Consider the following 25,262-nt stretch of genomic DNA (forward strand, 5'->3'; position numbering starts at 1 on the left):
TATCTATCTATCTATCTATCTATCTATCTATCTATCTATCTATCTATAATTTTTTTCCCCCTCCAACTACTCTAATACTGACAAAGGTCTCATGAGTTACAAATATCATCATTCTATGTAGGAATGTAAACAGTTCAACCTTAATAAGTCCGTTATGATTTGTCTTTCCTGTTTACCTCTTCATACTTCTCTTGAGTCTTGTATTTGAAAGTCAAATTTTCTATTCAGCTCTGGTCTTTTCATCAAGAATGCCTGAAAGTCCTCTATTTCAATGATTGTCTGTTTTTTCCCCTGAAGGATTATACTCAGTTTTGCTGGGTAGGTGATTCTTGACTGTAATTCTATCTCCTTTGACCTCCGGAATATCATATTCTAAGCCCTGTGGTCCCTTAATGTAGAAGCTGCTAAATCTTGTGTTATCCTGATTGTGTTTCCACAGTACTTGAATTGTTTCTTTCTGGCTGCTTGCAATATTTTCTCCTTGACCTGGTAACTCTGGAATTTGGCTACAATATTCCTAGGAGGTTTCCTTTGGGGATCTCTGTCAGGAGGTGATCAGTGGATTCTTTCCATTTCTATTTTACCCTCTGGTTCTAGAATATCAGGGTAGTTTTCCTTGATAATTTCTTGAAAGATGATGTCGAGGCCCTTTTTTTGATCATGGCTTTCAGATAGTCCCATAATTTTTAAATTCTCTCTCCTGGATCTATTTTCCAGGTCAGTTGTTTTTCCAGTGAGATATTTCACATCGCCTTCTATTTTTTCATTCTTTTGGTTTTGTTTTACAAAGTTTTAATTTCTCATAAAGTCAGTAACTTCCATTTGCTTCATTCTAATTTTTAAGGAAATATTTTCTTCAATGAGCTTTTGGATTTCCTTTTCCATCTGGCCAATTCTGCTTTTTAAGGCATTCTTCTCCTCATTGGCTTTTTGGACCTTTTTGCCATTTGGGTTAGACTTTTTTAAGCTGTTATTTTCTTCAGTATTTTTTTGGGTCTGCTTTAGTAAGCTGTTGACTTGTTTTTCATGATTTTCTTGCATCACTCTCATTTCTCTTCCCAGTTTTTCTTCTACTTCTCTTACTTGCTTCTTAAAATCCTTTTTGAGCTCTTCCATGGCCTGGGACTGATTCCTATTTTTCTTGGAGGCTTTGGATGTAGGAGCTTTTACTTTGTTGTATGTTTTGATCTTCTTTGTTACCAAAGTAAGATTCTATGGTCTGACCTTTTTGTCTGGTTTGCTCATGTTTGCAGCCAATTATTTGAGTTTTAAACTCTTTGTTAAGGTAGGGGTCTGCTTCCAGTGTGGAGAATGTACTATACCAAGTTTTAGGGGTTTTGTGCAGCTGTTTTCAGAGATACTTCTAGGAACCTATAAATTTTCAGTTCTTCCAAGGTGCTATGATCAAGGGTGAGGTGTTTACTCCTTTCCTGGCCTGTGTTCTGGTCTATGAATGCCCACAAGCACTCTTTTCTGCCTTAAAACTCTGAGGAGGATTCCCTCTCCAGTAAGGCACAAGCTCCACCTCACCAGCACGCCTCCTTGCCCCAGGATTGCCACCCAGAACTGTGACTGAGATCCAGGCATGGGCAAAGCAAGAGAATCCTGCCTCAGCACCAGCAAAGAGATCTCTGCAATTCCTCTCTGATCAGCCGCCTAATTCCCCCTCAATCTGTGGGACAAGAGCTCTGGGAGCAGCCGCTGCCCCGGGGCTGTGCAGATACTGGGGCTGGGACTGAGCTTCTCTCTCATCGTGGTTACAGACCTTTCCTACTGACCTTCTATGTTGCCTTTGGCATTTGAGAAGTCTGGAAACTGCCACAGCTGCCTATGATTCAGTCCTCTGAGGCCTGGTCTTTTCCTGTACACCCATCCTGAACTGTGTTCCTTTCCCAGCCCAGTGCAATAAACCTTTCCAATCAACCATCCAGGTTGTGTTGGGCTGTAAATTTGTTTCACTCTATCTTTTTGTGGGTTCTGCTGCTCTAGAATTTGTTTAGAGCCATTTTTTATAGGTATTTCGAAGGCTTTGGGGGAGAGCTCAAGGAAGTCACTCCGCCATTTTGGCTCTGCCTGAACATTTTTTTGAACCATAAAATTACTTTATAATAGTGTTAACCCACATTCCACCTCAGTTTTGTCTATTTATTATTTTAAGATTATTTAATTTATTCAATTAATTATGTATTTAATTAAGTTTATTTAAATATTATTTAATATTATTAATATTGTCTATTTATTATCCTCACCCATGTGAGGAGAGGATTCATTTTTAGATATTTAAATTTCCCATGATTTCCTATGAACCACTAGAGCTTTCTTAGCCATCATAATGTAAATTCTTCATGGTGGTGCATCTACGGATAGTCCTTTTGAAAACTTATACTTTAAAAAAATGATAAAAAATACAAGGAAAATGGAAGAGAAAAGAAATAAAAGAGGGCCAGAGATGAGAGGAAAGCAAAAGGAGAGGGGTTGAAAATAGGGATGAGAGACAAAGAAAGGTTGGGCAATCCTGCGTATTACTTGACTTTGTTAGGTCTGACTTCCAGGCTAATAGACAGCTATACCTGGGGCTCTAGCTCTTGCTACTTGGATGACTCTTATTTTTTAAGGTCATCTTTTTTTGATATACCTGACAGAAAGTAGGTGATTGATTGACTGCTCCAAATTTCAGCCCTTTATACACCATCTCTTCTTGAGAGATCATTGTATATATTTTTCAATATATCATTAATAGAAGAGATATGTAACACATTGAAGTCTTCCATTATTATTATTATTATTATTATTTTTAATACCTCAGTTTTTCATTGAAGAACTTGGGCCAGCCATTTGTTGGCTATCATTTTCAGATACGTAACTGGCCTGCCTTCTTTTCAGGTTATTCATATCCTTATGAATATAATGACATACTTACGAGGTGTCACTAGTAACATGATGCAGCCCACTCATAGCCACTGTGCATCTTTTCATTGCTGTTAGAGCTATTTGCCATTTTACTTTTTCTAAGACCTTAGTGTTCTGTGATTCACAGCCACATAGGTGTGAAATTTTTTTTTTTAATTTTTATTACATATTTGTAATAAGTGGGCTTTTTTTTTTTTAACAGTGAGTGTTTTGAGATCATGGAAAGCACTGCATTTTCCCAATTTTGATCTGATATTCTCCTTCTATCAATTCTGGGCTCACTTGTAGGCCATGTCTGTGGTGCCATCTAACTGTATTGATAGATTAATTCAGTAATCTTCTTTTCTAGTGAGTTATCATAATTTGGGCAGTATTTGTTTTTACTCTCTTTATTTTCCTGAGGTTGATGGTTATTTAGCCCAGTCACTTTCTTATCACTTTCAGCGAAGAGGCTTGTTGGGCTCTGGGGTTTAGTACAATTAGCACAATGTTAGCTGCCAACAAGAACATGTGTAGGTCAGACAATGAGGGCACACCCATTTCTTCTGCCTGGCTCCATTCACTTAAGAGAGATTCACAATACTGATCCTCTCTGGTGCTAGTATCCTCGTTGTGGAGGCAAAGGGAGAGTTGGACATTACTGTAGAAAATATTTAAAGAGTTAAATACCTTTTCCAAGTCCTCTCCTTGGAAATATTTGTTACCCTCAAACCAAACTTTCAGCATGTACTTTTTAAACCCTTCTTTGTTATAAAATAAACAAATCTCTAGTTTTTCTGCTTTGACCAAGATATGTAAATGCAATGTTTTGTGACTTATAAAACTGTGTTTATATAAGGGATATTTATGTTTGGTGTAATCCTGCACAACCCCTGCCTAGCAAGGACAAGAAAGACAGAAACAAGTATTTATTAAGTATTAATTATGTTCCAGGCAGTGTACTAAGTGCTTTGCAAGTATTATCTCATTTGATCCCTACAAAAGCCATGAGAGGTGGGTGCTATTATTATCTCTATTGTACAGTTGAGGAAACTGAAGCAGACAGAGGTTAAGTGACTTGCCCAGGCTCATATGGCTAGTATGTATCTGAGACTGGATTTGAATTGAGGTCTTCCTGACTCCTGGCCCAGTGTCCCATCCACTGCATCATCTAGCTCCCTTCTTTGCAAAATAGAAAGTCAGCCATTTAAAAATAAAGGTTTGGGTTTCTTAGGAAAAGGAGAATAGTATTAATATGGAGTGAACATTGACTTAAATTGCATGGTTAAAGGGTTCTTCAGTCAATCCTTTCTTGAAAAGAGAGGTGTTTGATGCACTAGTTGGGAAGAATATCTTGTGTAAATAGCAATAGTGACAGAAGAGCTAGACCATAGTATGCTGAGAATAGTGGCCCACTTCAGGACATGGGATAACATTGAAGCAAGTGCTAAAGTCTGATGCTTTCTGTTCTTTGTAGCTCTCTTGTGAAAGATGCTTCCCCAGTGCCCCTGCTTGATGTCACAAACATGCCTACACCTCGAAAGTTTCTTGACACTTCTCAGTTTGGTACTCCTGGAAGCTCAACTGGTAAGTATCTAAATTTCCAATTACTCAAGTTTCTTTTTAGTTTCTTCACATACTTTTATTTTCTTTCATTTCCATTCTCTGTAATTAGATATGAATTATTCACTTATATTGGTAGAAATCCATTTTAGCAAACTATAAGGGATTATCCAAATTCAACCCATCAGTCAGTCTGCATTTTTTAAGGACTTACTGCTAGGTAGTGGGAATACAGACACAAAAATGAAACAGTCTTGACTCTCAAGGAGCTTATATTCTAATGAGGGAGACAACATGTGCATACATTAATACCTAAAGAATATATACAAAATAAATGCACGGTGATTTGGAGAACTTTTTTAGCAGCTGGGGGAATCAGGAAAGGCTTCATGTAGAAGGTAATGCTTAAGGTGATTCTTGAAGGAATTAAAGGATTCTAAGAAGCATAGGTGAGGAAGGAGGGCATTCCAGGTATGGCAGACAGCCAGTTCAAAAGCTTAGAAGCAGGAGGTGTATCGTCATTTGTGAGGAGCAACAATACATCCAGTTTGGCTGGCATGTAGAGTACAAGAAGGAAAGTTAATTGTAATGAAACTGGAAAGGTAGGTCAGAGCTAGGTTATGGAGGGCTTTTAATGCCAGTTCTAATTCAGCAAACATTTATGAATTACCTATTATTGGCAATCTCCACTAAAGTCCATTTGGATGACCTCTTGTGACAAAGAGGGGTGATCTGAGATTCTTTCAAGTGAGGCCAACAGAATACCTGCTCTGGCAAGCCCTTGCCACGTTTGAAAGCATGTAAGCCTGGTCCCCGTGTGCTTATTGTCTGAGAAGTAGCCAGCGACATTCAAAGAGGCTCACCTTCAAAACATAGGTCCCCAGGTAGTTTATGTTTTTGGTCTCAGCACTCACAAAGACCGCCTGTTCAAGCTTGGAGGGTTTGCCATCTGTATCTGTGGCAGGAGTCCCTACAATGTTCAAATTGCCGATTCTTGAAATATGTGCAAATGATTAGCAACAATAATAATAGTAATCACGATAATAACTGATAGGGATTGTTTTATGGTTTGCATATATTATCCTTTTTGATCCTTGTAATAGCAATGTGGGATCAGTGTTGTTACTTTCATTTTATAAATGAGGAAGTTGATGCTCCTAGATTTTAAATGACTGACTTGTAGTCACATTGTAAACGAGGGAGGCAAGATTATAATCCTGGAGGATTCAAGTCTTCCTGGCTTTGAGTGCAGCCCTCTTTATACTATTGACTTTACATCCTATTGACTTTCAAAGGCCTGTGCTATGTCTGAGAAAGAGAGAAAAAGACTGTTCTGCTTTCAAGGAGCTTCCAGTTGAGTAGAATGGTAAATTCCATGAAATATATTATGCCATGAAAATTCAGAAGAAACAAACTTTTCTTTTTGTGATTTGACTGCTTTTTTTGAGAATGTAGGCATTGCCCGTGGTTTCAAAATCATTTTTTTTATAAAGAGATATTTATTGTGAAAGAGTTGACCACTTAGGCAGCCAGGTGGCATAGTAAATACAGTAAAGGATTTGGAGTCAGGAAAACATGAGTTCAAAGCTTACCTCAAACTCTTACCAGCTGTGTAACCCTGAACAATTCACTTAACTTCTCTTAGCCTCAGATTCCTCTTCTGTAAAATGGAGATAATAATAGCACCTGCCTCACTGAGTTGTTGTAAGGATCAAATACAATAACTTCTTTAAAGTGCTTTGCAAATCTTAAAGCTCTCTCTTTATGTTAACTGTTATTATTATTTTTTAAAAAAATAGTTCAGTTAAAGACAAGTAGTTAGAATTCTTCCTTTAGATAGATTGGAAGAATTAAAGATAAAAATCACATTTGGCTTGCATTTTGTCTTGTGGCGAAGCTAAATCTGTTACCATGGAGGATGGAATTTTAAAAAAGTGAGACAGACATTTGGAAGAGCTCATGCTTACATGTAGGCAGCCTGCAACTTACTGAATGGAATGCATTCTGAAAACTTAGTGGGAAGTCAGTTTGGGGAACTCAGTATGTACTTACCTATTGAATTTTATATGGTTAAGTCCTTATGCTAATTCACAAAAACTTAACCTGCAACATATTGAAAGTTTCATATTGTAATAGTTTTACCATAGAAGCTAACCGTGATGCATAACATTGTTTTTTTAGGGAAATGAATTGAGTTAAATTTTGGGAAACCCAAAATACATCTTTATTATGTGGAAATTGTGCTGTTGTTCTCAAGTGGAAAAAGTGTCCCTCTGCCTCCAGGAAGCTGATGTGTGGAGTTCTCCAGCTCCCAAGCCTATGTGTGACATCTATAGCCTAGGTCTGTGCTGGTTTGGGGGTGAGAGACTTGGAGTATGGAGAGGAACAGTGAGAATAGATTCGAATGATGAATGGAATAAGGATAGAACTCTGTAAAGATTTTGAGGCATTATTCTTATGAAATCAGCATAAACAAAGGCATGGAAATAGGTCTGCGTTAGTGTGTTTGAGAGACAGTGAATAGGCTTTTGGGCTGGAGATGTGATCCATGTAGGAGAGTAATGATTTGAGAAGACTGGAGAGACAAGTTGAGGAAGGCTTTAAATCCTGTGCAAGGATTTTTTACTCTTAGTGGGGAGCCTTTGAAGATTTCTAAGCAGATTTATGACATGATGTAAGTGGTATTTTTAGAAGATTAATCTCTTGGAGGTATAAGTATGCCAGGATATGTTGGGGGTAGGATGGAGATGATGTGGGACCAGTCAAGAGGCTTTTGTAGTTGTCCAGGGATTAGATAAGGGTCTGGATTAGATTGGTGTGAAAATGAAAGAGAATGAATATTATGAAAGAAAAATGAGTAAGATTTGAGTACTGATTTGGTATAGGGGAGAGATGGAGGTTTTAAAGTATATCCCCAGGGAGGAGTGGGCTTTCAAGACTGGAGTCATGAGAACATGGTGGTTATATGAAAAGAAGTCAGGATGAGGCACTAGTTGTGGTGGAAGATGAGTTTGAATTTGCTTTGCTGAAATTAAGGTGACAATGGGAAATCCAGATGGAAAGGTCTAGTAGGCATTTGAGCATTTCGAACGGGTGCTTGGCAGAGTTGTTAGGGGTGGAGATGTAGATTTGAAAATCAAGTCATGATCTTTGAAGACACGAGAAATGGCTCAGATCTTCAAGGGACAGTGGGTAATGAAATAGGAACAGAAGGCTAAGAACTGAGTCTTGGAAAAGATCCTATGAGAAAAAGAAGAAAATCACAGGATCATACATTTAGAGACAGAATCTTGGAAATCATTGAGTATGCCCCCTTCATATTACAGTTGAGGAAACAGAAGCCCAGAGAAGTTGTAACTTTTCCCAGGGAGGTCACTCAGCTGGCAAGTGGAAGAGCTGGGCTGTGAACCCTGGTCTTCTGACTCCAAATGTTGCACTGTCTCTGTCATGAGGATTTGAGAGGTAGAGTGATTCAGTGTAGAGTTATAGAAAGTATTTGTGGGTGGCCAGCAATTTCTAAAACCGGGAGCTGGTCAAGGAAAATAAAGATGAAGAAAATGAGGCCAGTTTCCTTCTAGGTGCTAGAAGTAGGTGTAAGACTTAAGCAGGAGGGAATGATGAGGAAGAGACCAGGTGGCAAAAGAACAGAAGCAACTGAAGAGGTTTCCCTTTGAAAGGAAAAAGAAAAATACAGTGTTAGGTATCAGGGGTATTAAGGTCAAGGGAAGATTTTTCCAGATGTGGGGCACATGCGCATGTTTGATTTTTTTTTTTGAGCTGATCAGAGTTAAGTGACTTGCCTGGGGTCTCACAGTTAGTAAGGTGTCTGAGGCTGGATTTGAGCTCCAGTTCTCCTGACTTCATGGGTGTTACTCTATTCAATGTGCCGCCTAGCTGCCCCTTACACATGCATGTTTGAAAGCCCAGGAGAGCACTGGAAGAACTGTGTGCATTCTGACTTGAGTAACATCGATGAAAAACTCACCAACAAGAGACCAAATTCTGTATACCGAGAAACTGGGAAAGTCTCATTGAATGAAACACCCTCCTCATAGGAGAGAGGAGGAGGCCTGTGGGGGCAGAATGTTATATACAGCAGCAGATGCAGTAGGCATGATACTGGACATTTTTGCTTCTTTGCTTTTTTTTTTGTCACAGGAGGGAGGGTTTAATCTGGAGGAGGGAGGGTATTTCTCCCCCCCCACCATGGTTGTGATTTAGAGACAAAGCCATCTATTAAATGTATATATTTTTAAAAAATAGTAAAGGGGAAATCTTAAAGAGGAATAGGAGAATTTGACTTGAGAGAGCAGAGTCTTGGAGGAATACAGAGGGGATGGAACTGTAAAGGGAATAGCTTTGAAATAGTGAGTGGGCGAGGCTTCTTGGATCAAGAGGTAAGGAAGACAGGGAGGATCGAGAATATATGTGGTGACAGTTTAGTTGATATGAAACTTCATATGTATAATAACGGTATTTTCATGAAACATCCTAGATAATTCTTTTTCTGAGTAACTGTATTCAGTGATCTGATATTTCAAGATAAAATTTTCTTATGCCTTTTTAAGCTTAATAAAACTTCCAGCTTCATGTATAAAGAAAGATTTTTGTTGTTCAGTCGTATCTGACTCTTTGTGACCCCATTTGGGGTTTTCTTGGCAAAGATACTGGAGTGGTTTGCCATTTCCTTTTCCAACTTATTTTATGGATGAGGAAACTGAGGCAAACAGGGTTAAGTGACTTGCCCAGGGTCACACAGCCAGTAAGTGTCTGAGGATGGATTTAAACTCAGAAAGAGGAGTCTTCCTGCTTCCAGGACCGGCGCTCTATCCACTGCATCACCAAGTTGCCCCCACAAAGAAATATGAGGGTGCCTGTAATCCAGATGCAATTCTAAAAAATTATTCTTTCTATCTATATGTGGCATTTACTGACTTGCATTAGAATACATTTCCCTGCCTTTGTTGAGTACCTCTCTCCTGTTACAAAGCACTGCAAGTATTTTCATCCATGAAGCAACACTGAGTGTCTCATTTGTACAATGTTGGGGAAAATGTTGCCACTCCTGTAGAGAGTTCAGAGAAGTGTATACAGAAGCAGCTCCCCCAAATAATTCTATATAGAGAGAGGCTTTACGATATTCATTTTTTTAATTTTTTAAAAGTATATGTAGATAAAATAACAACTTTTCTTTTTGGCTATCTGCTAATGAATAATTTTTATAAAATATTCCAAACTAGTTCTTTAAAGAAATATTATTACATAACTTTGAAAGGATTGCTATTGCCTCTTCTTGGAATCAGGAAAAGTATTTTGCCATATGGTGGAGTTTATTCTACTCTTTGCAATCTGACATAGTTTTAGAATTAGGCCAGAGATCCACTTCTGAATTTAAATAGCCTTCTCTCCCTGCCTTGGGTTGATATTCCCAATTGTTACACTGATGCCTTTTTCTAATGTAGATCACATTATAGCTCAGACAGGTCATCAATTATACTTATTGCCAAGCCACGGCAAATGATTCTGTTTAAACATCCTAAAAAGCTGCCAAGTGAAATAAAAACTTCTTATTGTTGATAAAGAAATAATTGGGCAACATTGCAAATGAAAAGTACTTTAGAAATACTAAATATCAAATGATAAGTGGCAGTAAGTGCCGAATTCAGTTAAATGGTAGTATTTTTATCTTATCTATTTTCTAAGAAGACAGCTCCTATTCTCTTCTGATGGTAAGTTTTTCTTTCAACCCCCCCCAGAATTTGCATTTTGGTTTTGATTTTGATTCTTTTGGTGGAGATTATGAGAATTCTGTGACTCTAGCAATCAGTTTTTTCTTTATCATGAAAGTCTCTGAAAGCTCCAGATGGACCCTACTGGGGGCTGTGGTGGAAGTCATCTGTAGAGCTATGTAAAATAAAGTCTTCTTTTCCCAAGACATATCTTTCTTGCAGACTGGTGTTCCTGGATTTTTCTTTGAGGGAGTTAAAGAGTAGGCAGTGAAGAAATCAGAGCATGACCCATGCTGAAAATTTTTTACCTCTTTGCATTTCTTCTTTTCATGTAGCAATGTTTATGAAGTAGAGGCTCTGGAATTGAAGCAGGTGAAGCCTTTCATTGCATTCCTAGACTTTAGGACCCTATTAATCTGCATCACCTTATCTAAGAGGATTAGTGCCAACAAAAGGGTATAATTTGGGATGCCATAAATCATGTAAGGAACTGTGTAACATTTTGCTGGGTACATGTACAGTCATAGAACTAATGAAATATACCATGATAAATGGCAGCAATTTGGTATCATTTTCAGTAGTGCAGAGTAAGCCCACAAAGCTTATTCATGACTGTTTTACCAGGCTGACTAGTATATATTGGCTCTTATAAGCTGGACTTTAACAAGAGGCCTTAAAGTTTCCTCCTCAGAATGTGAAAGAGCAGACATGAGGGTATCATCCATTATGAAGGACATTTTTATGGGATATCTTCCAACTGGGGATCCGATGGCAGAATAGCTCTTCCAGGCTATTGTGAATTAAATAAAAATCTTGATTGTATGAGAATGGCCCTTTTTCAGATGTCTTATTCCATTGCAGAGTTCCAAGAAAGACTTTCTTTGAGAGTAACCGCTACATTCAGTTATCGAGGCTTACTCTTGCATTGTCTTGTCAGACATTGTGTTTGCAGTTCAAGAGGGAAACCAATGTCTAATTTAGATAGAGTAATTCAAACATTAACTGGGTGGAAAGGATGGAAGAGTGTGGGGGGAAAGACAGAATAGTAGCAATTTGTTGGTTTAAATCTTTGGACCCACAATATATTTTTTCATTTGGCAAACTGCCTTTGAAACATTTAAACTGAGCAATTACTCCCAGGGCACACAGGCATTTCATTTGTGGTTTCTTTATTCATTTTACTCAAACTCCTGTTGGGATTGCTGTGAATATGACTATAATGAAACTGGAGGCCTTGCTTCTTTTCTCTTTGGTTTTGGCAAAGGTTAAGCAATAATAAAACCTTTAGAGAACACAAATCAAATGACTTGTTACAGTGCTTATTTAACTGTCTCCTTTCATAGCTGTTATCTTGACTTACATTTTATTTCATAAGGCCTTGTTCTAAGGTGGGATTTCTGTCCTCAGAATTTTGTGGTCCAAGATGCTTAAGATTCTCCTCATGTGGAATGAGAGAGAGAATATTTCTTAAAACCTCTGGGAAGATAACATTTGTCTTCACTATCTGGCACCGGATTGGGATAGTGGAGGTCTTGATGATTACTTCTTTGTGCTAATCCCATTCTCATGCCACAACTCCCTGGCATTTTCAGTTCACCTTTTCTGCACTGTCCGTTATTGTTCTTGGACTATTCTTCACCATCCTGTTTGAGAATATGACCATTCAGGTGGAGGAGAGTTGGAGGAATATGATACAGTAGGATGTACATGACTCCCTCCCACACATCCTATGGTCTGGCCAAACTAGCCTTCTTGTTGCTTCTCATACAAATGGCCCCATCCCACCTGGACACAGTTTGCCCCTACTGTCCCCCTACTTGGAATGCACTCACTCCTCACCTGGAAGTTCTGGAGTCCTTCAAGACTCAGCTGAAGTCCTTCTGCATGAGGCCTTTCCTGGTACCCCCCAGCCTGCTTTTGTCTTTTTATCTCCAGGTTCCAGCACAGTGCCTGGCACAAAATAGGTTTACAATTAATACTTGTTGATTGAATGTTATTAAGAGAGAACTTTCTGATTGTGTTTTACTTTTAACATCTTCTGAGAGAACACTTAAGCATCATTATAGTGTTGAACTCAGAGTGTCAAACTATCCTGGACAGGGTCCTTGATTTTCCCCCTTTCCAGTTAAATTTCTACTCAAGAGTGAATAGTGGTATTCCAACTTGAATGCACACCTTTTGACTACAAACGTAATGTTCCCTCCATTATGTTGCTTAGACCAACTGAAGTATGAAGAGGCTGTCCAGAAAACAAATAATGATGCCTGGCCCTGGCTGATCTCACAAGGATGTAGTCAGTAATTGTTAGATTAGACTTTGAGTCCCTTGTTTCAGTTTTTTTTCCTATCCTTTTTCCTTCCATTTTCATTTTTGCATTGATGAAGTAGGCTTGGTCTGCTTAGAATTTCTGATTTAGGAAATTGCAAGAGGGAAAGCACAGGTGTTGCCAGTAGACATAACCCCATGTATTTCATGACTTTTTGATTTAATACTAGATTGTATACTTAGTGAGGACATGGATTTACTAGCTATGTGACATTGAGCAACTCACTTAACCTCTGCCTGCCTCAGTTTGCTAGTTATAAAATGGGGATCATAAGAGCACCTATCTCTTTGGGTTTTTGTGAAGATCAAATGATATATTTGTAAAGCAATCAGCACAGTGCCTGACACATAGTAGGCACTTAATAAATGTTTATTCCCTTCCCTTCTCTTCTTAAATTGTCATGTTATGTTAGGAGAGGTATAATTAATGTACCTTCCATGTTTTGCAGTCTAAGAAAGCTAACACTGATATGAATACATGTGCAAAGGTCCTATAAGACATGAATACGTGGCAAGGACATAGGTCAAGGGTAAGGGTAAATGTTTATTTAGTATGGGGAACAAGAATAAAAATGTATTATTGTAGTGTTGATTGAGGCACATAATTATAGAAATCAAATGTTCTGGAGAGGTGAACGTTTAGGGTGTTTACTTAAACAAAGACTTATACCTATATATTTGAGATATTAGCAGTTATTCAGTGATTATATTTCAGTGCCTTTCTCATTACACTAAATAGAATGGCTCACTTTTCAGAGTCTTGTGTCTTATGGCCATGAAGGAGGTAGCAAAGAATTAGAAAGAAAGATAGTGCCTATTGATTGGCAAATGACAAATTGGGGAATTCAGAAAAACGTGGGAAGATTTGTATGAACTAATGCAGAGTGAAATAAATGGAACCGACTGTGACTACAACGTTGTAAATGTTGTAAATGTGAATTACCCAGAGGAGGTTGAGCTCTGAATAATAGAAAAACCAGTGCAGGTTCTGAAGAAGAGTTTGTAGAATATACGTCTTTCCTCGTGGCAGAGACTTGAGTGATTACTCTTACAACACATTGTATGTACTGTCAGCTATGGTCTCCATTGGATGTTTTTGGTTGATTATTTTTCTTTGTCTCAAGAGAAGGTCCCCAGTATTGAGGGGAGAAGATGGGAAATGACTACAGGGTCAAGACAAAGGGTATCACTTCAATGAAGCTTTTTTCTTTTTTTAAAGTAAACATAGTGCCTTCAATGGGCCTTGTAAATCTGAGGTTTTCCAAACAGCTTACTCAAGACTTAAGGAATAGGAGAAGCTATTATACATGCCTTCATTTTTCACTCTCCTTTACTTCTTCCTGTTTCCCCTTGTTCATTCTGGGAAGACATTTGTTATTTCTAGACTACTTCTTTTATTCTTACTGCAGGATCTTTGACTGGTGATAGTTATTATTCAGACAACCCTTTCATCAGGATCAGCAAAGACTTGCCATCACTTGTATTGAATATATGTATTCAATAGAAGAAAAAAAAATGGCTTTAAAGACATCTCAGTTCCTTATTTCTCTCCTCTGAAAGCTTTTCTCTTTCTGAAGTCCAGTGACCTAGGGTGTGTTGAGAACTAGCTCTTCTGTTGTTCTTTTTCTGCTATTTTAAATTTTAATTATTTATGTACTTCTTTAAATATCCCAATGTCTTTTTAATTGCCCTAAGTTCTGAGTAAGTCATTTATTAGTTGAGTTTCGATTAGTGACTTTCTTCTGAAGCTTACAGTGCGGATGCTTAACTTTCTTAATCTGTTGACAGACAAATGAAGTGACATCATAGGTGGTTGAAGATTCTCCATGGCAGACTTGCCAACTGTTTGTATAATTCTCATAAATATTTCCTGCCTTTCAGTCTCCATTAGTTGACATGATGCAAATAGGGATATTAATGTTATTTTGAGATTGTGAGACAGGTACTGTAAAAATAGAAAGTCATGTTTCTAATGAGCAGCATCTTCTTTGGTTCATATCTTATTCCTTCCAAGAAAACAAGAAAAATAACCCATCTTGTTTGGTTAGCATTACCTCTATGTGAATAGTGTACTTTTTACATTTGATGTTTTGTGTGGTTTTCAGTCAGAGAAATGAACCTGCAGGACATCAAGGAAGATTTGGAGCTGGATCCAGAAGAGAATAGTAACCTCTTTATGGGCATTCTCATCAAGGGGCTAGCCAAACTAAAGAAGATTCCAGAAACAGTTAAGGCTATCAAGGAACGCCTGGAACAAGAGCTAAAGCAAATTGTGAAGAGGTCCACAACTCAGGTAGCAGACAATGGCTACCAGAGAGGAGAGAACCTCTCTTTGGAGAACCAACCAAGGTATGTGTGGGCTAAAAAATGAATTTGTTGAAGACTTCCTGGTCAAGAAATGAAATTTGTGGCACAAAGGTCTCTTTACACTTTGGTTTTACCTATATCTCTGCCATTAACTTGTGATCTCTCTTGACTTTAGATTCCTCCTTCAGATTATGGAGTTTCATTTTGTAATCTTTAAGGTTACTTCTCAATCTCATATTCTGTAATTTCATTATTTCTCACAGTATACCCAAACTAATAATTATGAAAACAAGTAGTTATAGGTCTGCATATCGGCTAACCAATCATCTTATTTCTAGATGAAATTGAGGAGAATAATAAATTTGGAAAATAAAATAAATCCCACCCTTCAATAACCAAATTAAGTCCTCTTTGATGATTAAGAAGTGTTATATGTCCAAGATCCAAGCTATTGCAGGAATCTATCAATAAGAGGCTGAGGAGCTTCAGCTGTACAAAATAACTAACAGGATTTAGAAAGACAATCCTGTTGTATAGGGAAAAAGAAAAAAAACATCAAGGGAAAATGTAGATCCTAATTAGGTTGTACCTTTATCCCTGATTAATGCAGAGTCCTCTGGGAGAAACTAGAGTGTATGTGTAATCCAGGAGTCAGCCATGCAAAAAACAGAGAATGAGGGAGAGAGAGAGAGAGAGAGAGAGACAGAGAGACAGAGAGACAGAGAGAGACAGAGAGAGTGAGTGAGTGTTGTCAAGGTGTTGAGGGGAAGGGGATGATTAAAATTAAAAATGGAAGTTTCATACAAGAGCCCTTAATGCATAGTAGGTCCCTTTCATTTAATCAATGTTATTTGCTGGGAACTTTAAAGAATATGGAGAAAGAGGGGTGATTTTCCTCACAGTACATAGATCAACCTGTGATACATCACTGACATCTTATTGTCACCTTTTTAAGAAAATGCAAGCTAGTTGAGGGCTATTCTTGAGTATTGTGTGGTTTTGTCTTTGTATTTCTAGCCTCATTTGGTCCTCGGCACATAGAAAGGACTTCAGAAATGCTATTGTATTGGACTAAGTTTCAGCTTCTGAATCGTGAGACTTCAAATGAAGCAACGTTTCTTTTTCCTTAAATTCATGTATGCAGTCTAAAAGCCTCTGGGTTCCCTGAAAAAATTTGTTAAGCGCTCAGGATTTTGAAACAAAGTTTTTCCTCCTTTCACATTTTAGATTCACTATTTAGAATCATATTTAAAAATATTTCAGACATTAATTCTCATGAAAACCTTTTTTTTGGGGGGAGGGGAAAGGTGGAAGGGAAAGGGTAGAAATGGTAGGAAAAGGGGTTAAAAAAGAAAATAAAGTTTCAAAAGTCTGAATTAATTAATAAATTACTGGCAATAGATAGATAGTGGTATATGCCACTCTCAGCCTTCTTAGGTCATTCATGCTGTAATAGAGAGAAGCTGGGAAAGATTCTGAATTTGATTTTGCTTTTGTCCCTCCCCCCTCCCCCAATTGATTGAGTTCTGGCAAAGACCTATTTGGTTCCCTATTAACAAACACTCCCATACACTGGCTTGCTATTTACCCTCTTTCTCTGAGTCCCTAGATAACTGCATTGAGCTTTCATAGGGAAATACATTACTAAAGTATATATTGGAAATAAACAAAAGGACATAAATCGATATCTTTTCCACAGAACTCATTACAGTGCCCTTAAAAGCACAGTATCTTTCACAATATTTTAACTTCCTCCTCTTGCCTTCTGTAAGCCCCTCCAGAATTCACCAGTGGAAATTACTGCACCAGAAGTGGATTTTCAGTAGACTGCCTCAGGAAATAATAAATGTTCCTGTACAAGGAATGAGTCAGCAGGAGTTTTTATTAGTTTTGTCAGTATTTAAGATGGCTCTTGTCGGCAGGACACATTGGACACTAACTAGGGAACAAGCTATTTACTGTGGTTTCTGGTCTGTAATATGACCCCATCTTGTAAAATATACAGCTTCCACCTTTGTTCTCAAAAAACCTTCTGTGACCACATAAAATAGTGGAGAACTTGTACATTTTTCTTGGAGAGATTGGAATTTAAATTCTTCAGTTATTTTTATTGAAGCTGATCATTTTGATCTCGTCTGCTGTAGTATTGTGGTACCACCCAATTTTAGCTTAATGGACAGTGTCTGCTTCTAAGGCGATTTAAGATTTGGCTAATAATGGATATTTAAGGCTGGTTTGATAGTCTAACATTGTCAGAATTATATTTGTGAGAAGCTTACATTCATTTCTTGATTTTATCAACTTTGACTCTTGTGGGGATGAATAGCCCTTGCTTTATAAATAATTAAAACTCCTGAACCTGGTACCTTGTAATATAGCTAAAGAAACCCTAGTACTAATCTCTAACTATAGGAATGACTCTTTCCATATTCTAGCCTTAAGAAAAACTGAAGAACAGCACATGAAATATCCCCCCCCCCAAACTTCCACCTTGAAACAGCCTCAGAGTAGATCCAAATATAGTAATTTTCCCTGAGGGCATCATTGTAGAACATAATGTCATTAAATACAATCTCATTGTGATGCATTACATCCATGTTTGCATTTGTCTTTATGTAAAGGGAGTTAATGTTGCATGCTGGGTTGCTGGAAACGCATAAGAGAGCAAGGTAGTGAGTCATCTTGCTTTAAATTTCTATGGAGGCAGGACAGTTTTTTCAACCAGTTTTTACTCAGTTAGGAAAACCACTAATTAATATAGTTTGCTTCTAAAAATTTCTGTTTCTTGTTTTTAGCGAAAGTACCCCCTCTCCACTATTCCTTCAGTGTTATCCTGATTCTGTCAGCTATCTATCAACCACCAGGGTCTTTTTTGGAGAAAACTTTAGAATACTGTTGTTGCTATGAAAATAAACATTTGTATATGATGTTTCCATCTCAGTGCTGCCATAACCACCTGCTTTCTGTTTTCTCTGAAAGGCCTTGCCTCTGACTTTACAATTCTACCATCAGTTTCTCCAACCTCAGCTGTCTCATTGCTACCTCTTTTCCAAAATAAGTCTAGTAACTTTGGCATTTCCTGTTTTGGAAGAACCTTTATTTCTAAAATTCTTACTGAATGAAGAATGACTTGGGCAAATATTTAAAGGTACAAGGAAAAAAAAGGTTTATCCTAGAGGTGTAGTACCGTGTTCCAAGAATAGGAAATGGAGAGAATAGAAGAAATAGACAATTAAAGTTATGACTAGTACATGAGGAAACCACTGTTTATCTCTGAAATTGTTCTCTTTTAATATATTTTAAATTTTCTGAAAGCAAAAAAAATATTACCCTTTTGAGGAAGAGCCAGAGACCTGTTATACCTGAATAAAGAAACCTATTCAATGTTGATTAGACATTCATTGAGGGGGAATTGAATAAGTGAAAAGCATGTCTACCAAGGAAATCCTTTTCTCATTGTAGAGAGATCAGTACTGGATTTTTACACAGACTCAGGGGACTTCATTCTTGCGTATTTTATTTTTTTTAAACTCTGAATAACTAAAGATACAGGAGCTAATAGGGGAACTGTGGTTGCAGGGTATGGTGGTTTAAAGCCCTCTCTGATATTAGTAGAAATCCATTTCTCATTTATATACAGAAAGATCAGATGGAGCACTCCAGAGCTTATTAGGAGTCCTGAGGAAGCAAATTACAACCTCCTTTTTGATAAGTTACAAGCAAATTTAAAGTTTAAATCAAAGAAACTGGAAGCTTTGAGGCACATTTCCTGGTCAGCTTCTCATTCTAAATAAAGCTAGGACTTAAAAAGCAGGATTAGATGAAGCAGAGGTTTATAATAGTTGAAATTTCATGATAGAGCAGTACCATATTGTACTTTAGAGTTTTTATTTCTTTAATTCTATTCTTATTCTTGTCTCTCATTGTTTATTCTTAGTAAATAGTGATTATATTAGATTGCAACCTGGAGATGGTACACTACCAAATTGTTTGCAGGTACAGAAGACTATCTCTTTAATAGCAGTATTCTCCCAGTGATCCTTTATGGGGGTCAATCCTAGAACACACAGCATAGAATAGAAAGATGCATGGTGGGCCCAAGTAGGCTGCACCATGTTACCAGTGATGATTACTGTTTGAGAAATGACAGAAAAGACATTATTTTTCACAGAGGTCACTGGAAAACAAGGTGAACCTGTCATATAGCAAGAATGAGAGACAAAATTTGGATAGCTGGAGTGGTACGTTACTACCCTCGATATCCTAAAAGATGGAGTGGAAAACCTCCACTGTGATGGGTTGATCCTCTCTGAAGGATTCATGGGAAGGCATGCGCAAGGACTAAACAAAGAGAAAGTATGGAAGAATTGTGATCAGTGTTGATGGAGGGACTACTCACAATGATATCATAGAATAACCAAAATTAAATATTGAAACAAAATTTGTTTTTATTAAGGTATATTACTTTTGTAGAAAAGAAATATTGGCCAGATGAAAATTGCAGGCATAGTGCTTAAAAGAAAGTGTATAGTTTGAGTAGTCTTAATCTTTGAAAATTATAATAGTGTCTAAATGTGAAAGTCACAAAGGTGATGAGGAGTTAGTAAAACAGCACATGGGGCAGGCATTGAAACCGAGAGCATTTAAGTTATAGGATGACTTTATGCAAGGGGAGTTTATACTTGTTTCATATTATGAAGAAGTATGGCATGAATGGCCTCAATTTTGCCATTGTATGTATAGTTTGTTTTCCCCTAGGGTTCAGGTATTTATCTTTTTCCTTTATCCCAGAGTTAAATGGAAAGACCTTCAGTGGAATTTCAGCTGTTATCTACCTTGGAAATATTTTTGACTGTAAAGGGCTCAATAAAAATGATTGACATGCAAGATAAGTAAATGGTTAGAGAATACCTAGCAGTCTTGGAGGTCACTGTACCCACATGAATTACAGTCTTGGTATTGAAAGAAATGACAGTTAGGAGATTTCTGAGCCATTGTCAATGATTTGTGAAAGTTCTTGGGGAATCAGAGAAGTACTGTAGGTCTGGAAGAAGGCACATGCTGCACAGTTTTATTTTTTCTTAATGGGAAAATAGTGGAGTTTTCCAACTCCATTGAACTTGTCTTTGATTCTTGGTAAAATTCTGGATCATATGATTAAAGAGATAATGAATGAACATTGAGACAAGGAGAAGCCACGATCACAAAAAACCAATTAGGTTTTGTTAAATACAGACGATGGCAAATTTATATCAACATTTTCTTTTTTTTTTCTTTTGATGGGTTACTAAATTAGTAGATCAAGAGAATAGTGTGGATGTAGTTTATTCATGTAAAATTATGGATTTTAGCAAAGAAATTACAAGGTTTCTCATTCTATTCTAGTCAATAAGCATAGTGTGGACTATATCCCAGTCTCTCTTGCTCCATTTGAACAGGTCCTTCCATCTCCTTCCCTTGCTCCTTTCCCTAGATTTGTGACATCAGCATACCTCCTACCAGCAGGCTAAAAGAAAAGTGTTTAGGATGTTGATAATTCGCTTTTCAAAGGTTTATGGACTCCTGATTAAGTGTCGTGGTGCCAAGGAATAAATTGTTTCATGGCTGTTAGGCAGAGGTGCATTGAAATTTACACTAACCAGGTTTGCTAGAGAATCAAATTTGAAATTTAGTGGAATCTATCTTATATCCCACCCCAGACAGGATTTGATGTCTTTTACATCTTAGTGATGACCTCCGACAAGATCCATTAGTCTATGTGCTCCTTGAGAGCAGGGACTATTTTTGTTTTTGCCTTCGTTGTACCCCCAGTGCTTAGTACAGTTACTGGCACGTAGTAGGTGCTTGCTTAACAAATACTTATTTTCTTAACTTGGTTTCATTTTAGAGACAGGCCAGTGGTATAGACCCCACATTCCTGGGACAGCTTTATAGTGAAGTTACAGCATATATCTAAAGAGAAATTTGGTAAGGATTCCTTATAATGCTTATTAGACCTGCATCAAGCATAAGACTTATTTCTGTTCAAATATAATAGCATTTTCTTTCATCATTTTTGCTGCAATAAGCATTTTTCTTTTAAGTATCTGAAGACCCTGTTGAAGATATTTGTGGAATTGGTTATTTTCATATAAGGAAGAATAGTTGAAGGGCAGCATTGAGGTAAAGTCTAGAAGAATTTGTCCTTGTGGCCTCGTGTAGCCATTCTCAAGCAGTGCATGTAGCACCTGGACATGCTTGGAATCAGGAAGGTCCTGAAGGTAATTTAGATGACTAATTTGAATCAAAGCAAACCAGGGAAGCAAGCAAATTTAACTTCGGTGATTATGATTCCATTTGATTAAATCTTTACTTTTGATTGCATGTGCCAGTGAAAATGTGCTTTAAATATACTCAAGAACCAAGTACAGGAGGGGATGAATAGGATGAACAAGAAGATACATAGATGAAAACCTATATTCTGAAACCCCAGTCCATTTTCAGAATGTTTACTGAGATATTTTTAAAAGACAAATAACAAAGTGATATGATTGTAGAGAAGGAAGGGACTTTGGAGACCTTCTAGTCATAATATTATAGATCTAGGCCCAAAAGAGTACTCATCAGTTACCTCATCCATTTCCTGTCACAATACAGGTAAGGAAACTGAGACACAGAGAGGTTGTTACTTGACCTGTCACTTCACAAATAGGTGAAGTCTCTGAAAACAGAGACCTAGAGAGATTCTGCAACCCAAGGTCATGTAGCCAGTGAGTGACAGAGTTTGGGCTAATAACAAGTCACACTTGTATAGCATTTTCCTCAGAAGCATTCTGAAGTGTAGGTAGTGTAGGTATTATTATCACTAATTTTTATGTAATGAAATTGAAGCTCATCGAGGTTACCTATCTGTGTTTCTAAAAAGTAAATGGCAGAAACTAGGTCTTCTGATTTTCATTAGGGTGCTCTTTCCCTTATGTCAAACTGTCTCCTCATTAAAAAATATTTCTCTACATCTTGAGGAGTAAACACAGAGAACTTGTTACCTTGAGACATAATCCAATTTCATAAACATTTATTAAGCACCTCCTTTGTGCAAGGTACTTAGTGTTGGGAATACAAATACAGAGATGAAGTTGTCTTCAAGGAGTGTGGTAGGTGGCAAGTGTGTTGTATTTGTGGCTAGAGAGCTCAACTACTTAGGATTTTGAGCAGTTCACTTACTTCTGGATTTCAGTTCCCTCATCTGTAAAATGAAGGGTGAATGAGTTGATTTCTCAGTTACCTTCTAGCTTTAAGCCTGTGATCCTAGCTTACATTCTGTTACAAGATAAATCTAGAACAATTATTGAAAAGAAAACCAAAATGTTCATGGTCGATTCTTAGTGGTCCCAGTTAGTAAATGAAGGCAGGTTCATCTATAACCTTCTAGATCGCCTCAGACATCCCATCCAGCCCCCTCTCCTCCATGGGTCTGACCATTTGTCCTGGCCTGTTTATCCCCCTCACCTCCCTCCCCCCACCCCATACCTCTTGCTCTGGGGAGAGAAACCAAACTAATACTACCAATAGTTTTGAAAAGGGCATGACGGTCCCCTCTTCTGGCTGCACTCAATATCTATATGTCTCACCAGACCAGACTTCCCTCCCATCAAACACCACTCCCCTGGAGTGTGTGTGTGTGTGTGTGTGTGTGTGAAAGAGAGAGAGAGAGAGAGAGAGAGAGAGACAGAGAGAAAGAAAGATCTTGTTAGACTATGAGTTCTTTGAGGACTATTTGACTTGTTTGTGAGCATTCTAGCACTAGTGCTGTGCTTGTCACATTGCAAGCACTTAATAAATGCTTTTCTATTCATTCATCATAGAGAGAAACTATGACATTCTCCAACAAATTTCCACTTGGCCCTACAGCAGAGGATAGGCTGTTCTACTATAACAAAACATATGTTTCCCCAAATTACCATGCTGTGTAAAATCGAACAATAAAAATCACCAAGCTTATGGGGAAGATGGGGTTAGGGACATGGTGATCAGAAACTTCATTAGTAACATGGTTTTTGTTTTTTTTTTCATAAAGGAGCCCAATAAAAATGATCACACAGTTTTATAAATGTTAAATGGTTAAGAAATATATAAATGCTACAATAATTAGTGACTGTATCCTTGACCTTGGGCTGCTACTGTACCTGCACCCGGGCTGTGGAAACAAGTTAGGCTGAGAAGGCCAGAGCTCTAGCCTGAGGCTGTGGCAGAAGGAGTAGGACTGCTATGGGCCAGCTCTTCTCTGCTCCCAACCCTTGCTGTGCCAGAAGATATACAATAAATATGGCACTTAACCTTGACAAAAGCCTAAAGAGTGGTTGTGAAAGTGACCACCAGAAGGGTTGTAGCTTGTCAGTTACTGCGAAGTGGTCCAGTTGTCTGTATTCTCAATGTTTCTCATACAGAAATTCAAGTTATGGTCAAAATGTTTCCTATCATATCAGTTACATTGGAACAAAGTCATGTTTTTGAAACACATGTTATAGCAGAACTGCCTGTGCTAATACAGCGAGATCAGTGGCCTAACTCATTATTACATTTCATCAGTTATGATGTCTTTCAGCACATTTCCCCTCTGCCTACATAATCACATTTTATCAATTTGAATTCCAAGTTAGAAACCAGACCAATAAAGTATTGATAAAATCTACTTGGTTAATTGTTTGATAACCTTATTCAAGTGCCAACCATCACGTTGCATCAAGTCATATTTCTTCATTTGGCAGATAGTGAGAGCTGCCTCAGGACTTGTCACTTTCTGGCTGTGTATTTGCTAGATATCACGATAGGGAAAATGTTCCCAGCTCAAGCTCTTGTGTAGACTAAATCCCACTTTTTCACTTCAGGTACCTGCTTGGCTTAGGTCCTTGATCCTAAGAGTGGAGTGCTTGTGTAGAAAGAAATTCCCACCTTGATGGTGTTAGATGGTTATGTTGTATATAATTTGGAGTAGATTCATTGTAAGAAAAAGGGTCAAAGGGGACAAAGACCAAAGAAAATAAAGTCATTTAGTGTAGTTAGTTCATGTCATTGTCTTTTAAAAGAATTTAATATTCTTTTTCATATTAAGTTTATCTTTTAAAATTTATTTTATTTTCAATTCACAGAACAAAAGAAGCGTTTCCCTAACATAGTTAAAAAAAAAAAGATTGCACATGAAACTGCAAATTTACCATGTACAATTTGCTATTCCTTCCAAATATTTAACCAAGTTATCATGTCAATTTATTTTTTTCCTTTTTTTCTTTCTTTCCTTCTGCCCCCCCCCTTGCCCTAGAGATGGCTACCATTAGACACAAATAGGTATATATGTAAAATTATTCTATACATACTTCTATTTTTCAATTTTTTTTCCTCTGGATGCAGATAGCGTCTTTCTTCATATGTCCTTTATTTTTAATTTGTGTATTCATAGTAGTCAAAATGACTTAGTTGGTCAAAGTCATTCTTTTTTTTTTCCCTAAATTTTTATTTATTTATTTATTTATTTATTTATTTTTTTAAGTCAAGGTGGCAAAGATTTATTTTTATGCTTTTCAGAGGGCACGGATTCTTTTTTCCCCCCACGATATAAGTTCTTTTATTTTTTTTAATAGATTTATTTATTTTTAGTTTTCAACATTTACTTTCACAAGATTTTGAGTTCCAAATTTTCACCCCATCTCACCCCTCCCCCACCCCAAGATGGCATGCATTCTGAATACCCCTTCCCCTAGTGTACCTTCCCTTCTATCTCTCCCCTCTTCTCTTATCCTCTTCCCCTTCTATTTTCCTGTAGGGCAGGATAGATTTCTATACCCCATTTCCTGTATTTCTTATTTCCCAGTTGCATGTGAAAACTTTTTTTTAAACATGTGTTTTTAAAACTTTAGGTTCCAAATTTTCTCCCTTCCTCCCTCCCCACCCAAGCAACTCAATACAGGTTATACATGTGCAGTTATGCAAAATACTTCCATAGCAGACATGCTGTGAAAAACTAACTCTATTTCCCTTAATCCTCTCCTGCCCCCCCATTTATTCTGTTCTTTCTTTTGATCCTGTCCCTCCTCAGAAGTATTTGCTTCTGATTACCCCCTTTCCCAATCGTCTCTCCTCTCTATCATCCCCCTACTCTCTTGTCCCCTTCCCCCCCCCCATTTTCCTGTAGGGTAAGACAGATTTCCGTACCCAATTGAGTGTGTATCTTATTCCCTCCTTAAGTCAAATCCTATGAGAATAAGATTCACTCATTCCCTCGCACCTCTACTGTCAGAGCCTTTTCTGGTTTTATGTGAGATAATTTACCCCATTCACCTCTCCCTTTCTCCATCTCCTGGTATAATCCTTTCTCACCCCTTAATTTTATTCTCCAGATCAACTCACCCTGTGCCCTCTATCTATCTATCTATCTATCTATCTATCTATCTATCTATCTATCTATCTATCTAT

The 25,262-nt window shown here is 37.6% G+C and overlaps 1 protein-coding gene across 1 annotated transcript in view; it reads left to right on the top strand.

Annotated features, from left to right (window-relative positions):
- The window catches only part of EXOC4 (exocyst complex component 4), an 879,542-nt gene that overhangs the window by 86,059 nt on the left and 768,221 nt on the right, over positions 1-25,262 (top strand). The window contains exons 5-6 of the mRNA XM_027842359.1: positions 4,367-4,476; positions 14,612-14,855. Of these exons, the coding sequence (XP_027698160.1) occupies positions 4,367-4,476; positions 14,612-14,855 (354 nt within the window). The remainder of the gene's footprint in view (positions 1-4,366; positions 4,477-14,611; positions 14,856-25,262) is intronic.

Source organism: Vombatus ursinus, unplaced genomic scaffold (genome assembly GCF_900497805.2).
Source record: "Vombatus ursinus unplaced genomic scaffold, bare-nosed wombat genome assembly UNPS02014870.1, whole genome shotgun sequence".
NCBI classification, from domain to species: Eukaryota; Metazoa; Chordata; class Mammalia; order Diprotodontia; family Vombatidae; genus Vombatus; species Vombatus ursinus.